This window comes from Panthera uncia, chromosome B4 (genome assembly GCF_023721935.1).
Source record: "Panthera uncia isolate 11264 chromosome B4, Puncia_PCG_1.0, whole genome shotgun sequence".
In the NCBI taxonomy this organism is placed as follows: Eukaryota; Metazoa; Chordata; class Mammalia; order Carnivora; family Felidae; genus Panthera; species Panthera uncia.
In genome coordinates, this window is record NC_064809.1 from 113594942 (window position 1) to 113611119 (window position 16178).

Sequence of the window (16178 nt, forward strand, 5' to 3'; positions counted from 1 at the left end):
ATATGGAGAACAAACTGAGGGTTACTGGAGGGATTGTGGGAGGGGGGATGGGCTAAATGGGTAAGGGGCACTAAGGAATCTACTCCTGAAATCATTGTTGCACTATATGCTAATTTGGATGTAAATTTTAAAAACTAAAAAATAAAAATTAAAAAACAAAAAGCACACACACACAAAAGAGTTGGCACTCAAAAAAAATAACTAAATAAAAATAATGTAAAACATGCTAAGGAAATATCACATGACTCCCAATTTGTAAATTATTCCTGAATGCAAAAAGCAGTTCTTCCCATTTGAGGATGGGGCATGCTTGTGGTTAGTCACGAGCCAACCTGAAGTTAAACATTTGTAAATCAATGACTGCCTATCTCCTCAAATAAATGAAAGCTGTAATCATCTTGGCATCAAGAAAAGGAAAGAGAGGGGCGCCTGGGTGGCTCAGTCGGTTAAGCGTCCGACTTCAGCTCAGGTCACAGGTCACGATCTCGCGGTCTGCGAGTTCAAGCCCCGCGTCGGGCTCTGGGCTGATGGCTCAGAGCATGGAGCTTGCTTCCGATTCTGTGTCTCCCTCTCTCTCTGCCCCTCCCCCGTTCATGCTGTGTCTCTCTCTGTCTCAAAAATAAAATAAACGTTAAAAAAAAAAAAAATTTAAAGAAAAGGAAAGAGAGTCAAGATTGTTCTGGGACTGTTTAAGTGAGAGAATATATCCCAATGAACAATTTTGTTGTGCTCTGATTTGAAAATATTTTTGGGTGATTAATGGATGAATTTATCAAAATGTAGAAATTATCTCACGCAAAAAGGGTGCTGGTATCTAAAACATTAATCAGATATTTAGCTTCTACTTTATAAAACTGATGCTCTCCCCTCCTCTTATCTCCTAGAAAAGGAAATAAATAAAATGCTCCTTACCTTGCTGAAGGCTACCGTGAAGACAATTGACAAACGTTGCTAATATAGTTGCCACATTCATCACTTGCCAGCACTGGGCAAGACCAAGAGTAAAAAGTTCATTCCAATAAGCTTTCACCAAAGATATGCTATTTTCTTGCCTATTAAAATAAACACAACACATATCAGATATTAATATGTATTTTATAAACTTTACAACTGATTCATCTATTTAAAAATAAAATATTACTTAACTAAAATTATTCTAGAAGGACCAACTGGGCATGGACCTGGTCAATTCTGTCTTATATAATGAATAGCAACTGATGAGGAAGGCTTATAAATTTAAATATTAGCTAGCTTACTAATTAATCAGCCAGTTTATAAGAACAGTTGTAGGTAGTGTTGCAAACTAAAAGTTAGGGCTTTAATCCCACATTTCATGGAAACAGATGGAATATAGATTATTTTAAAAAATATTAAAAGCAAAAGCATACACTTAAAAACTCTCCCAAGTTTTCTTTCAGTTTAAATTCAGGTAAGTGCTTTTTTATGTAAGGGTAACTAGAATAATTTGATGATAGGTAAGCAACCAACTTCCTGGGAGAAATGGTTTGTTCTGTATGTTTCAGATAGGATATTAGTATCCCTATAAATGAGATACCTAGGGGTGCCTGCTCATGCTCTGTCTCTCAAAAATAAATAAATGTTAAAAAATTTTTTATTTTTAATTTAGTTTTATTTATTTAAAAACAAAATTTTTTTAGTGTTTATTTATTTGTGAGAGACAGAGTGTGAGTGGGGGAGGAGCAGAGAGAGAGAGGGAGACAAAGAATCCGAAAGCAGGCTCCAGGCTCTGAACTGTCAGCACAGAGCCTGACGCGGGGCTCAAACTCACAAACCACAAGATCATGACCTGAGCCGAAGTTGGATGCTTACTGACTGAGCCGCCCAGGTGCCCCCCAACTGCAATTTTTTTTTAAATGAGATAACGAGGATTTTACTAGGAATAATGAAAATAAGGTCCTTTCCTGAACTTCTGAATAAGAAATTTCAAGAGCATGAGGGAGTAGAAAAAAATATTGGAATAGAAGTCAACCAAGGTTTTTAAACCTACATCATCCACTGATTATCCATTTGAAATCTGGCTAATAAGATTCTCAGGTCTCAGCTGCTTAACTATATAAAATGAAGAGACACTGTATGTCCTACACCCTGCTCAGTTACTACAAGATGCAAACTTAAGAGTTAGTTGAGTAGGGCAAAAAATAAAGTATATGCCAGGTAGTATTCAAGGCACTGGAAAAATAGCAATACATAGGATGGATTAAGTCTGCCTCCACGAAAAAGATAAACATAGTAAAGAAATATTATTTCACATATTTTATATAAATATTATACACACATGCATATAGTTATACACACATTAAGCTAGTTTCAGGTAATAAAAATTCTCCATTACTATAATAGGATGATGCATCAAAAAATGGGGAGTGTTCAGATAAGGTGGCTAGAGAAGGTCTGTCTGAAGGGCTGACATGTGAGTAGAGAAAGCTGGGAAAGAACTTAAAAAACAAAAACATGTAGGGCAGTGCCAATTTATTTTGCAAATCAAAATTTATTTGAAAGTGAAGTTTAAATAAAAAGAAAATCAGTATTTTCAAATGTCCATATAAAAAATGATGTAAAATTTCAATCTTAAAATCGAACAAAATAAAAGAGAACAAAATACTATTTTCATGTATCAGAAAACAAGGATAAAATCCAGAATTGAGGAGGGTATGAGAAAATAAGAATTCATTCTCACACAAGCACTGCTGATGTATTAACTGGCTCAACATCTTTTTGGAGGACAATTTAATAGTACCTATCTTTCAAAAAAATAGAACCTATTTTTCTATAGGTTCAGCAACCTCTTCGACTCAGCAACTCCTTTTGTAAGAACATATTTTATAGAACTACTCAAAGCAGGCAAAAGTATACATACAATGCAACAATGCTTATTGTAGCAGTGGATAGAATAACAAAGAAAACTAGGAAGAACCTAAATGTCTACTAATAAGGAATAAGCACGTAAATAATAAATCCTGTAAAAGGGAATACTAGGCAACCACTAAGAATAAATTTACATGTGTTGACATAGGAAGAAATCCATCATCTAAGTGTAAAAAGAAAGGCAAAGCATATGATATGTAAGTATATATATGATTATTATTTCCGCACGGAAAAGATGCGGTAGGATGCCAAACTGTTAATATTGGGGTTAGTTATCTCTGGAGAATGAAATTTTACTTTATGTTTCTATACTCCAGTATTTATTTTTTTGTTCATTTATTGATTTTGAGAGAGGGAGAGAATCCCAGCCAGGCTCTGTGCTAACAGCACAGAGCCTGACATGAGGCTTGATCTTGATCCCACGAACCATGACATTATGACCTGAGCTGAAATCAAGAGTCTGATGCTTAACCAACAGAGCTACCCAGGCACCCCCTGAAGTTTTATCTTTATTTATTTTCTTTTAAAATATTTATTTTGCGAGAGAGTGCATGTGGGGGAGGGGCAGAAAGACAGGGAGAGAATCCCAAGCAGGCTCTGTGCTCTCAGCAGAGCCCAATAGGGGGGGTTGATCCCACATGCCATGTGGAGTTGGATGCTTAACTGACTGAGTCACCAAGTGCGCCTGATTCTGAAGTTTCCAAGAGGAAACAGTTAACCAAAGTAATTAGTGGACACAAGAAAGGAAAATGAATACAGCCAACAGACCAAAAAAAAAAAAAAAAAGAAAATCAAAGCTCTTACTGGCCTGTGCTATACCTAGTACTAAGAAAGTACTTTGACATTGTCGTAGGAGATTCAGAGAAAAGGTTAAGGAGTAACTTTGCAGAGGGTGAGGAATAACAAAATTGTTTTGAATACCTTAAGGGAAAAATGATAAGTGGCAATTGAGAAATAAGCCATATTATTTTGTTTCCAAAGGAAAAGAGCTAAATATGGAGATTAATTCTGGAAAGATATCTATATTTACATCTTCATCCAAAACAAAACCCAAAATATCCTTGTATTATAGTTAGCCATGCTTTTCAAATATGTTTTCAGAAAGTTCATTAGGAAAGGAAAACAGGAAGTCCTTTTTAAAAGGAAGTTCCTGAAAGAACGAAGGAAAATGAGCACTGATAATCTACTTTGCAGCAGTACTGCAAAGTACTGGGTCAGGTAATTTACATTCATCATTCTCAGCTAAGTAGCCTATCCAGCAAGAAAGCATTTCTGCTTCTAATTTACAGATGTAGAAATGGAGCTGTTAATTAAGTAGCAAAGCTAGCAGATAAATAAATCCAGCATTTGAACCCAGGTGTTCAAAGTCTATGTTTTTGTGTAATTCACAACAAATTTTAGCAAGTAAGATGCTAAAGTGCAATTTCACAGTAGACTCCCCATTTATAGTTAATATTTTGTGATGGTAAGGGCACGTTTGCTGTCAACTTTCTTCAGTTAAAAACAAATGATCATTATAATCACATAACAGTACCTATTTTCAAAACATCTTTCCTTTGAAAAGCAAAAGGAGCTGGACAGAAGTAATTAATGTATCAGGTACACCAAAAGCAATGCCCGTGTTGATAAATAAAAACACTAGGTTGCATAACATTAAGTGGGTCAACTTCTTTTACAAATAGGTAGAGGTACTTGTCTCTAACTATTGTACTATACTGTTAAGTTCATTAAAATATGTACATAGTACTCATAATTAGAGATCAGATCATCGTTTACACTATTTATTTTGATAAAGTAACAGGACTTTGGAAGTCACTTATGCCCGGGGATAACATAACCATTTGTCTTCTTCACAAATAAACCCAAGGCATTGTACTTTACCTAGCAGCATTTGTTTGAAAGGAAGGCATGGTCCTTAGAGAAAAGTAGTCAGTGATAGGGCAATAGAACTGGTTTTAAACCCACAGCCATAGTAAACATTACTTTGTTTCAGCGGGATTTAAAAAGATTCAACTTTAAGGCTCAGCATTTAATGGAAGGTTTCTTGAGTTACTCAGCAAATAAAATCTCCTATAGCAAATAGTGATGGTTTAGAACTTTTGGTTATATGACAAGAATCTAGGTAGACGGGACTGCTGACAAATCATGCCAAGTGCCCATAACTGAACCTACTACTGTGTAGTCATCTAAATTATGCAGATAGAAGTGAAAAACAACTGAATTCCTGTAAGTACTGAGACTTCAAATCTTGTAACAGAAAAGTAATATCCTTGTAAAGCATAAAGTACTATAAAATACAAACAGTATTAACCACCTACTGTTTAAGATTCTTGAAACTACTGTTTCCTTCCATTCAAGTAAGTTATCAACACAAACTCAACTTTTAGAAAATGATTAATGTTGCTTATCTGTTTGTCTGTATAATTAGGGCTTTGTTTCCAAATTTTGTGTCTATAAATAAAAATGCAACGAATGTCAGTTTCTAGGAGATTCAGAGTAGTGTTTATTACCACACAACAGGATTTTCCACCATTAGTACCTAGCCTTCTTCCATCTGATTAAATCAAATTACAAATTAGATGCGTATAGTTAAGAGTTTCTGTAGCAATTAATGGCCTCAAATACTATACCAATGGTTAATTCTAATTGCAAGGAATCCTGTGGCTGTTACATTGAAACCAATTTTCAGTACAGGTCACAGGGAAATGTGGCTGCCAATGTAAAACTGTATTATGATTGGAAATCTCAGGCTTTTTTTTTGGTTTCTTTAACATTTGGAGAATGTTTCCATAGGATAATCAAACTTAATTTAACAGAAGTACTTAAGATCAACAGTGTTATAAGATCAATGGTGTTATATGTAAATTTATATATTTTAATTTTTTGTTAAAAAAGACTGAAGTAATTCTGAAAACTCTGTTATTTTGAGAGAAAGGGCTAACAACAGTTTTGTTTTTTTTTTAATGTCTTATTTATTTTTGAGACAGAGAGAAACAGAGCATGAACGGGGGAGGGGCAGAGAGAGAGGGAGTCATAGCATCTGAAGCAGGCTCCAGGCTCTGAGCCATCAGCCCAGAGCCCGACGCGGGGCTCGAACTCAGGGACCGCGAGATCGTGACCTGAGCTGAAGTTGGACGCCCAACTGACTGAGCCACCCAGGCGCCCCTTAAAGGTTAACCATTTAAATCCGGCTTTCAATCTATGTAATTGTATTAGTTAAGTACTGTGATTTAACTTATGGTATATCCAACACTAAATTATAAACCAAATTATGGTGGGGTTTCTATGTATGCTTTTGTTTTTTTTAAATCTTTATTTATTTTTGAGAGAGAGACAGCTTGTGAGCAGGGGAGGAGCAGAGAGAGAGAGGGAGACACAGAATTGGAAGCAGGCTCCAGGCTCCAAGCTGTCAGCACAGAGCCCGACGTGGGGCTCAAACTCACGAGATGTGAGATCATGACCTGAGCTGAAGTTGGACGCCCAAACAACTGAGCCACCCAGGTGCCCCTCTACGTATGTTTTTTAAAGTCATGACTGAGATATGCTTCTTAGTTATATTAAAAAATATTCTTTAAGAATAAAGGATGGGAAGTCATTGCTCCTATTTGGCAAATGGGAGAACAGATGTATAGGATATGAAAGTGTATTGTTTACGAAATCATATTGGTGAATAAGGTCCTGTGACTAGAAAAACACTTTTTTAACTATGAGCTTATTTTTCCATGGTCTCTTTGTCTCTTCATACTAGTTACTTTAAAGCAATCTAAATAAGCCTGGCAAATTTTAGGTAATATTGATGGAATACAGATTATTGATATGTTCCTCAGTGGTAGGTACTTCTAAATTATCAGAGTGGTACTATGGGGTTTACATTTTCTTCCCCTTCCCCACTTTTTGTAACCACAGTTGGAAAACAACTTTTTCTACTTTTAAACATATTCACTGTACGCAAGTTTCAGCTCCTTATTAACATGCCTGAGATGAACACTAAACAGGGGGTGGGAGGGAAACAACAGCCCAAGACATACCTACAGCCTCCCAATCTTCAGGTCAAAGATGGCCTATTTCAAATGCTGGCCATGATTTATCAGCTCCACTGCACACATTTCATTTGAATTATTAACTCAAATTATGAAACATGGATACCGTTCCTACATAAAAAATAATATAATACTAATTGCCATAATTTGTCATATAAATAACAAAACTTTAAGTTATAATGTTATACCATTTTCTTCCCTTAATGCAAATCCATCCAATAAAAAAGTTCTTGCTTAGTGTATATTTGTGCTATAAAACCACATTTATACTCAAGGACTTTGAAACACTTACCCTAGAGCCTGGAAGGAAGGAATCGAAAGTGCCCAATGCATTGATAAGAACAGCAGTCTGGAAGCAGACTCCCCAATGTAGTGCACATTCAGGTACTCAGGCATAGGAGAAGGCATGGTGAGCTAGCGTGAACAGGGACTGAGGTAAATGATCTTATGACAGTTCTAAATTATAATTTCTTTGAAAAATATAAACATATCACATAAGCTTGATATAGTCACCAAAGGCAAATCTTGAAATAATCCAAGTCACTGAATTTTACAGCTAAAAACAGGATTTAGAATGAGTAGATCATAGCTGCTAACAAAGCAATATTTAGATAAGCAGAATCCTACTTAATATCAATCGTGATATTCTTCGGTGGTGTTTTTATTAAAAAAAACTTTTTTTAATGTTTATTTTTGAGAGAGAGGGACAGAGTGTGAGCAGGGGAGGGGCAGAGAGAGGGAGACACAGAATCCCAAGCAGGCTCCAGGCTCTGAGGTATCTGCACAGAGCCTGACATCCTGATGTGGGGCTCGAACTCATGAACCGCAAGATCATGACCTGAGCAGAAGTCGGACGCTTAAATGACTGAGCCACCCAGGCGCCCTTCTGGTTGCGTTTTTAAAAGTTACTTTCTGTCTTGGTCTAACAATGTGCTTTTTTTTTTTCTTCTCTTCCTTTATTAATAATGATATACCACAAATTCAGTTGAATGAGCAATCTTGTATGTTAAATATTCCTTTCATTCAGGCTGTGGGGAATAACAAATTTAAATCTTACATAATCAGGAGAATAATAAGTGAACTGGGCCTGCTGGTGCCATCTGGGCAGTGCCTACTCCCAGATAAAGGGCAAGCTGTGACTCGAATTCCATACATTGAAAACATATGTCAGTTTGGGCTAAAGACTGCCTGCTCTATTTTTCAAAGAGCAGGTCCTGTGTGAAATCTCCCCACTTAATAACTACAGGTAAAACAAAATGTGTCTGTGGCTATAATACAGTTTGTACTGCTGACCTTAGGTAGTGATTTTATTTTATTTTTTAAAGTTTATTTATTTATGAGAGAGAGAAAGAGTGCGATTGAGAGTGCATGAGCAGGGGAGGGGCACAGAGAGAGGGAGAGAGAGAATCCCATGCAGGCTCTGCACTGATAGTGCATGACCTGAGCCAAAGTCAGATGCTTAACCAACTGAGCCACCCAGGTGCCCCTCAGGTAGTTATTTTAAATGCACGCCAACGGTTGAAAATAAAGATCCCACATTAAAACACTTCTAGGGATGCCTGGGTGGCTCAGTCGGTTAAGCATCTGACTTCGGCTCAGGTCATGATCTCACGGTCCGTAAGTTCGAGCCCAGCGTCAGGCTCTGTGCTGGCAGCTCAGAGCCTGGAGCCTGCTTAGGATTCTGTGTCTCCCTCTCTCTCTGACCCTCCCCCATTCATGCTCTGTCTCTCTCTCTGTCTCAAAAATAAACGTTAAAAACACACACACACACACACATTTAAAACACTTCTAAAAGTATTTTTGAAAATCTTGTTAAAGAGCACTTTTGGGGTTCCTGGGTCACTCAGTTGAGTGTCTGACTCTTGATCTTGATTCAGGTCATGAGGTCTGTGGGTTCAAGCCTCATGTCAGGTTCCGTGCTGACAGTACAGAGAATGCTTGGGATTCACTCTCTCCCTCTCTCTCTGCTCCTTCCCCACTAGGGCTCTCTCAAAATAAACCTAAAAAAAAAAAGAGCACTTTCACTGCTATAAATGAAATGTAATTTCACCCATAAGAAACACTAACCTAAATTTCTATTACTAAGGAAAATCCTCTATGCTATAGACAGTCTACTCTGTAGACAATTAAAATTAGTGAGATAAACTGAGATGTAATAGCATTGAAAAAAAGTACCTCGCAGACATCTAAGTAGAAACAACTGTGAAACAGTCTCTAGATGACCCAATATATGTTAAAGAGAGAGGGACAGTGTGTGTGTATGTGCACATACATACATATGTATATACAAAAAGGACAGGAGGAAATCTACCACACACTTAACAGTGGCTACCTTGGCAGGGGTGGGGTAGGTGGATGTACCCATATGTATTTTTCTGGGGAATGGATATATAACTTTAATCAGATTCTCAAAGTTGTCTGTGATGACAAATGATCAAGAAGTTTTCATTAAAATGATATAAAAGTTCTCCATTTTTATAAAAATGTAAAAATATGAACTGCCTTTGTTCATTAGTATCAACAATTGGCTTACCTATTTACAAATGGTGCCAACTAATAAAATAAGAGAAATTAACAGTTGAAATTCTATGCATGGGAAGAATGAATTCATGTATGTATGTATGTATGCATGTCTGTCTGTATTTATTAAAAAAATATTTTAAAGTAATCTCTATACCCAACATGGGGCTCAAACTCACAACCTTGAGATCAAGAATTGCATGCTCCATTGACCGAGTCAGCCAGGAACCCCAAGAATATTTTTTAAATGCTTGAGAAATGTTTACTGGAGTAGTCAATTAAAATGCCATTATTTAAGACAATTCTTAAGAGAACTGTAGGCAAGCAGATATTAAACATTTTAAATGTAATTATTAGGATGCAACTGTTTCTACACATAAGTATACAAAACACAAACTGGGAACTATCATACCTTTTCAGAATTGCCCAAGGTGATTAGGGGGGAAAAAAGCCTGAAAGATTAGGGGAATTACCAATGATTACTAGTTTTAGGGGGGGAGGTGTAAGATGCAAAACAGTAATTGTTTAAACAAAACAAATAGATTAAAATCACTTTAAAAAAGGTAAAATAGTTACAGTACTAAAATTAGATATAAGGGCTAAAAGATACAGATGGACCTCGATTGATACAATAGTGGTGGTAATGTTGAGAATTTTTTGTGCTTTAATCAGAAAATTGAAATCATTTGCAATATAAACTAGAGGAATTCACTAAAGTACTGCCATGTTGTGTCATAAAGAGAAGACATATCTTATATCTGTTTCACATACTTAATTTTCTTAAAGCAAGATATACCTCTAGCATTATGAATCAGTCAGTTATGGCTGAAGAAACAAGAATTTATTTGACAAGTCTTTTAAATTGCAAAGACAAAGATATCTTCCTCTATATAGAGAAGATAAGTTTCTACTATAAAGATGTTAAAGAGATTCCCAAAAATGCCTATGAAATTTTAGGTTTATAAATGAATCATACACATTGAATTTATTCACATTTAATATATTGAGATGATTTTTAAAACTGTTGACATCAACTAGGCTACTCATTTTAGAAGTTCCTTGTCTACAATTATCTTTCTAGTAGTTTCTGTAATTCTGATAATAGGCTAAATGATAGCTTTTAAAACATCGTTTGAATTGAGTTAGGAGATCTGAATTCTACTTCCCAGCAGTCACTAATTAGTTGTGTGACCCTGGATTACACATTATAATCTTCTAATTCAGTAACCACTCACTGAGATCTTGACAACCCCAAGATCAAGAGTCACATACTCTACCAATTGAGCCAGCCAGGCACCCCAACTGAGATTTCATTGTGAGGTATGAAGTTAAGTGCTCAAGTCTCAATATAAGAATAAAATGGAAACAAAATAAGCTATAGAAAGGGCTAAAAAAGGGATGGCACGCCTAAGAAATGACAGGCAACAGAATCAGAATGTGGAACGTCCTAAAATGTCATGAGCTTGGATCTCAAATGGGTAATGGGAAGCTAAAGAAGGCTTGCTGGGTAGCAGAGTAACATAACCGGATTGATTTTTAACACACATCACTTTGCTACCAGGGCACAGGACAAGATGAAGAGACTGGAAGCAGAAATATTACTGTAACAGTTTAAGTAAGAAATTTTAAAAGGCCTTGAAATATGGTGATAAAAATGAAGAGGAAGGGAGAAATTAAAACAAAAGAATAGTTAGGATTCAACTAGGGAATGGAGGGGAATAGGATGGGGGGGGGGGGGGGGAGAATGATGACTCCTAAACATCAAACATGGTGACCAGAAGGATTGTGATTTTCATACTGAGATGATACAGAGCAGAGAACAGTTTTGAAAATCACCTACCTCTGCCTCACACACTTATTTCTAACTGTAAATTCTATCCACCTTGATTCTTTGTGTAATCACAATGCAAGAATCAAGAATAAAGTACACGAAATCACACCAAAAACTGAGTTTAATAAAAATGTTAAATATTTCTATTGTCTTAGATTCTCTGGAACCAAAATCCAAGTTGCATTATTAGACTATTTCTCCTTTCTGTTTTGATTGCTTTGAATAAGACTCTGAAAACCTCCAAATCGTTTTTCATTCACAAAATGACAAAAATCCGAACCTTAACAATGCACACATGAAAGCACGCTGCAAACTACACAGTACATAAAAATGCAAGACAGGAACAAAATGTTACTTAGCCCAGACATTAAGAGATTAAGTGAGTTTCTGATTACAGATGTCAGGTTTTGAAACTCATGACCATAAAACCTCAATGAGAAAGCCAACCATGACAAAGTGCTGAGCTGGGAAGTGTGGGAAAACGGAAAATCTGCAAACAAGACTTTCACAAAGTCTGCAAACAAGAATCAGAAAAAAAAGGAGTTGTTTTTTGTCTGGGGAGCAAGAAATTTCAGTGCTTATTCTGAGGATACTGAGCACAGCAGGTCAAAAACTGCACAGAAAAAAACCGATTCTGGAGAGAGGAAAAAAAAGTTCTAATTTGCCTAATTTGTCTGTCCATATCAAATATTTGAAAGGAAAATTTTGAGGACCAACAACAGTAAAAAAAGGACTACTTCTACATTTCTATACACTTTTTCCTTGTAATCTTCTTCCTTTTACCCACCCTTTCTTCCCATTTAAATCCAAAGGTAGAAAATAAAACTAAGATGACAAAAGCAGGTATTTTATTTAGAATAAGAAAGAGCAATGGTGGTGGTGGTGGGGGGTGCTGGGTGGCTCAGTTGCTTAGGCATCAGATTCTTGATCTCAGCTCACTTCATTATCTCATGGTTTGTGAGATGGAGCCCCAAGTCAGGCTCTGTGCTGACAGCGTGGAACCTGCTCTCTCTCTCAGGAAAAAAAAAAAAAAAAAAAAAAAAAAAGAGCAATGTGGAAAAAATCAGTTTTGCTTTGCTCCACCTTTGTCCATAGCTCCTGCTATAATTTTTTAAGGATAGCATTGATTATTCCTATTGTAATTTTTAATAGTCCCCATAAGAAGTTTTTGTTTACAGTACAAATAAAGCATTTCTAATTTTTTTCATATAGATTATCTTTGGTAAAATTTTACATGAAGATTGGTTTCACTGATATGTTTTACTGATTATATAAAGTTACAGCAATTATTAAGTCACTGTGAGTTTTCTCTGTGGCTATTTCTACCAAATCAAATTTTATAAATGTAAATTTTAAAATATGCAGTTTTAGCCAATGCTAGATTTGTGTTATTTCTACCAGTCACACAAACATTTATTTGATAACTGTGTATATTTTCATTAGAAATCCATGGAAACTTATAATCTACAGTAAAGTTAGTAGCAATTTCCTTCAGATATTCCAGGACTTGCTATGATTGCTTTAAATCACTTTGCATATGATTTTCTAACAGTACTCATAGCTAGTAAAGATAAAGAATGGTTAAAATGGAGGGATCAAAACATCAAGATCTTAATGTAGGGCCTCAATGGTTAGTATTGCTATAGCTGTAGTCCCAACATTATCTGCATGACAAATCAAACACTACAAAATTATTTTCTAATATTCTACATGTATTGTTTCCATCCTACATGTATTTAGGAGAGTAAAAAAGGAACTACAAATGTACCTCCTCCAAAATGGTTAAAAGCCAAAAGTTAAAATGTGTTAACTAATTTTTACCTTCTTAAAATAATACTGAAAGCTAGCTAATTGGGGCAATACATAATAATGGAGTTCTCTCTGGGTCTTACATATGGCTTTGCACTAAAGTAGTAGGAGGTGGGCACTGAACAAAACCAGGGTATTCAATACATCATGAATGACAATACTAGTGTTAACAACAACAGCAACACCCAAAATTTATGTCTAAATGTTCTAAAACCTAGCTTTTATAGACTTAAAATCATGAAACGATATTATAACCATGATTTATAAACAGGATGCTTTAATGAGCTATTATTTTATAGAGTCAGATGTGTATGTTTTAGCTGCTATTTTGAATTCTATCAGGAATATTTCTGACTTTAAAAGCACAACAAATATACTTTGATTTTTGAAAGGAAGATTAAAATCAAAATGGTAACACAACATAAAAATTACATAAAAAATATATGGAAATACCCTGAAAGCTACGTGTGAATCGCTGAGAAGTGGCCCCTCTTTTTCGATGTAATTTATGCTTGAGTCTCCGGCAATTAGGTGTACGCTTCCTTCCATGCCTTCTACTGCGTTCTGACAGGCTGTGCTCTCTCCAGGATTCAATGCTTTTGCAAGAGTATCAAATGCCCTATAAGGAAACATCAGATGCTGTGAGCGTGGCCAATCTCCACAATAAAATAAAAATTCTACATAAAATTCTGGAATTAAGATTTAGGCCTTAAAAAAAGAGTTTAGAAAACAAACCTTTGGAGTAGCACTGAGTACTCTATTTCAGTGATAGCTATGACTGTCTCCAAAAGCAATAAATTAAATTTCAATATGTATACTATGAAAAACTATATTAATGTATTATCAGAGAACTAAAGTCTTTAAGAAATCTTATGTAATTATGAGGAAAAACCCTTATACTTTGGTCTAAAAATATGCTTTTATGTTATATGTTATGTTATACATATGATAGTACAAGATATTAGCCCATTTACGGTACAGAAGTTATTTAGAAAGAACAAGGGCAAGAACTTATGTCAACTTTACTATATTCTACACGACACAAAGTTAGATTTTATTTAAAAATTCAGAGAATATTTTAAAATTGTGTTAACACAGCTACATCTGAACTGTAAGAATTTGAGATTACGATGGCAAATAATGAACTAATGTTAGCAAATAATTACTTAAAATAGCCCTCCATATTTTTCAATGAGAGGCCTTTTAGAGTTTCTTAAGATTTCAGGTTCAACAAAGTACTTATTGAGACTCTTAAGTGCAATTTCCTCAACATTTAGATAACGAGCAGTGTAAAAAAGCCTGAAGAGATCTGGGTTCTACATCTCATGTATTAATATCAAGAGAATGAAAAACAGAATTCTGATACAAGTTTCCTGAAGCATAATTTAAAATTGTAGTTTATTCAATGAAGTCATTTATTTATTTATTTTTAAGTAAGCTCCATGCCCAGCGTGGAGTTCAATGCAGGGCCTGAACTCACAACTCTGAGATCAAGACCTGAGCCACCCATGCACCCCTCAATCAAGTCTTTTAAATCTATTTTCATCATTAGAAAGTGGTGGGGAAAATGAACATGACTGCCTGGGATAAGACAAATGTTTAAATACACAGAAAATAAAATAACTGAAATGTCAGACCCAGATTATCATCTTTAGTAAAAGAAAAATTCCTAAGTTTTATGATTACATTTCTAATCTTATAATATTCATTTATTGCTCATTATTTTTTTTTTTTATAAATTTTTTTTTTTTAACGTTTATTTTTGGGACAGAGAGAGACAGAGCATGAACTGGGGAGGGGCAGAGAGAGAGGGAGACACAGAATCGGAAGCAGGCTCCAGGCTCTGAGCCATCAGCCCAGAGCCTGACGCGGGGCTCGAACTCACGGACGTGAGATCGTGACCTGAGCCGAAGTTGGACACTTAACCGACTGAGCCACCCAGGCGCCCCTACTGCTCATTATTTAGAATGCAACCTGCTAGATAACATTTTACACTGAATGTAGTTCATTCAGTTAAAACTTACTATGCTTTAAATTTTGTAAGTCTAATAGAAATATCTGTTTTCTGAAACTTCTGTAAACGGTATTCAACATAAAAATATTGTGGGGTGCCTGGGGGGCTCAGTCCATTAAGTGCCCGACTCCCGTCTTCAGCTCGGGTCATGACCTTGTGGTTCGTGAGTCTGAGCCTCACATTGGGCTCCATGCTGACAGTGCGGAGCCTGCTTGGGATTCTCTCTCTCCTCTCTCTGCCTATCTCTTCCTCTCAAAATAAATAGACTTAAAGAAAAACATAAAAAATACTGTAAGAAATACTAATAATTGAGATCAAAACAGGGGCGCCTGGGTGGCTCAGTCAGTTGGGTGTCCGACTTCGGCTCAGGTCATGATCTCGCGGTCTGTGAGTTCGAGCCCCGCATTGGGCTCTGGGCTGACAGCTCAGAGCCTGGAGCCTGTTTCGGATTCTGTGTCTCCCTCTCTCTCTGACCCTCCCCTGCTCATGCTCTGTCTCAAAAATAAATAAATGTTAAAAAAAAAAAAAAATGTTTTTAAAAGATCAAAACAGACCTTACCTTGAAACATCACCATTAGTCTGCATTTCTTGATGAAATTCACACAAAGAGGTATCACCATTACTTAAGCTTTCAATCATAGATATTTCATTACTATTCTGAGAAAGATCTTTACTTTTTCCAAGGTTTGCTAATGATGTAACCACACTGGCCAATGTACTTAGATCTCCCTGACATGATTCAGCCTTAAAAACAAACAAACAAACAAACAAACAAAAAAGATTAAAATCTGCAAACTGGTACTGGTGAACATTTGAGTCTGAAATACCCAATTCTAGATTATAAAGTGCCAAAAGTAAAGAACTCTAATTAAGATGAATGAAACCTAGAAAGTAAAACTAAAGAGCTTTGAGGTTTTAGAAACTTTTGAGGAAAATATAAATTTAAAAACATCAGGTACATTCCCTAGGAAATGTTTATACACAAAAATTACATTAAAACCAAAAACTGCACTTAATGACTAATCTATTCACATCAACAATCCCTTCCTCTGTAAAAGGATATTAGATGATCTTTTAA

At 35.8% G+C, this 16178-nt stretch overlaps 1 protein-coding gene across 4 annotated transcripts in view; it reads right to left on the minus strand.

Annotated features, from left to right (window-relative positions):
• The window catches only part of NR2C1 (nuclear receptor subfamily 2 group C member 1), a 47413-nt gene that overhangs the window by 7625 nt on the left and 23610 nt on the right, over positions 1 to 16178 (minus strand). For all 4 annotated transcript variants that reach the window (XM_049627494.1, XM_049627493.1, XM_049627492.1 and 1 more), the window contains 4 exons: positions 15660 to 15844; positions 13540 to 13705; positions 7219 to 7340; positions 913 to 1052 (listed from right to left, as the gene is read on the minus strand). In XM_049627494.1, coding sequence (XP_049483451.1) covers positions 913 to 1052; positions 7219 to 7340; positions 13540 to 13705; positions 15660 to 15844 — 613 coding nt within the window. The remainder of the gene's footprint in view (positions 1 to 912; positions 1053 to 7218; positions 7341 to 13539; positions 13706 to 15659; positions 15845 to 16178) is intronic.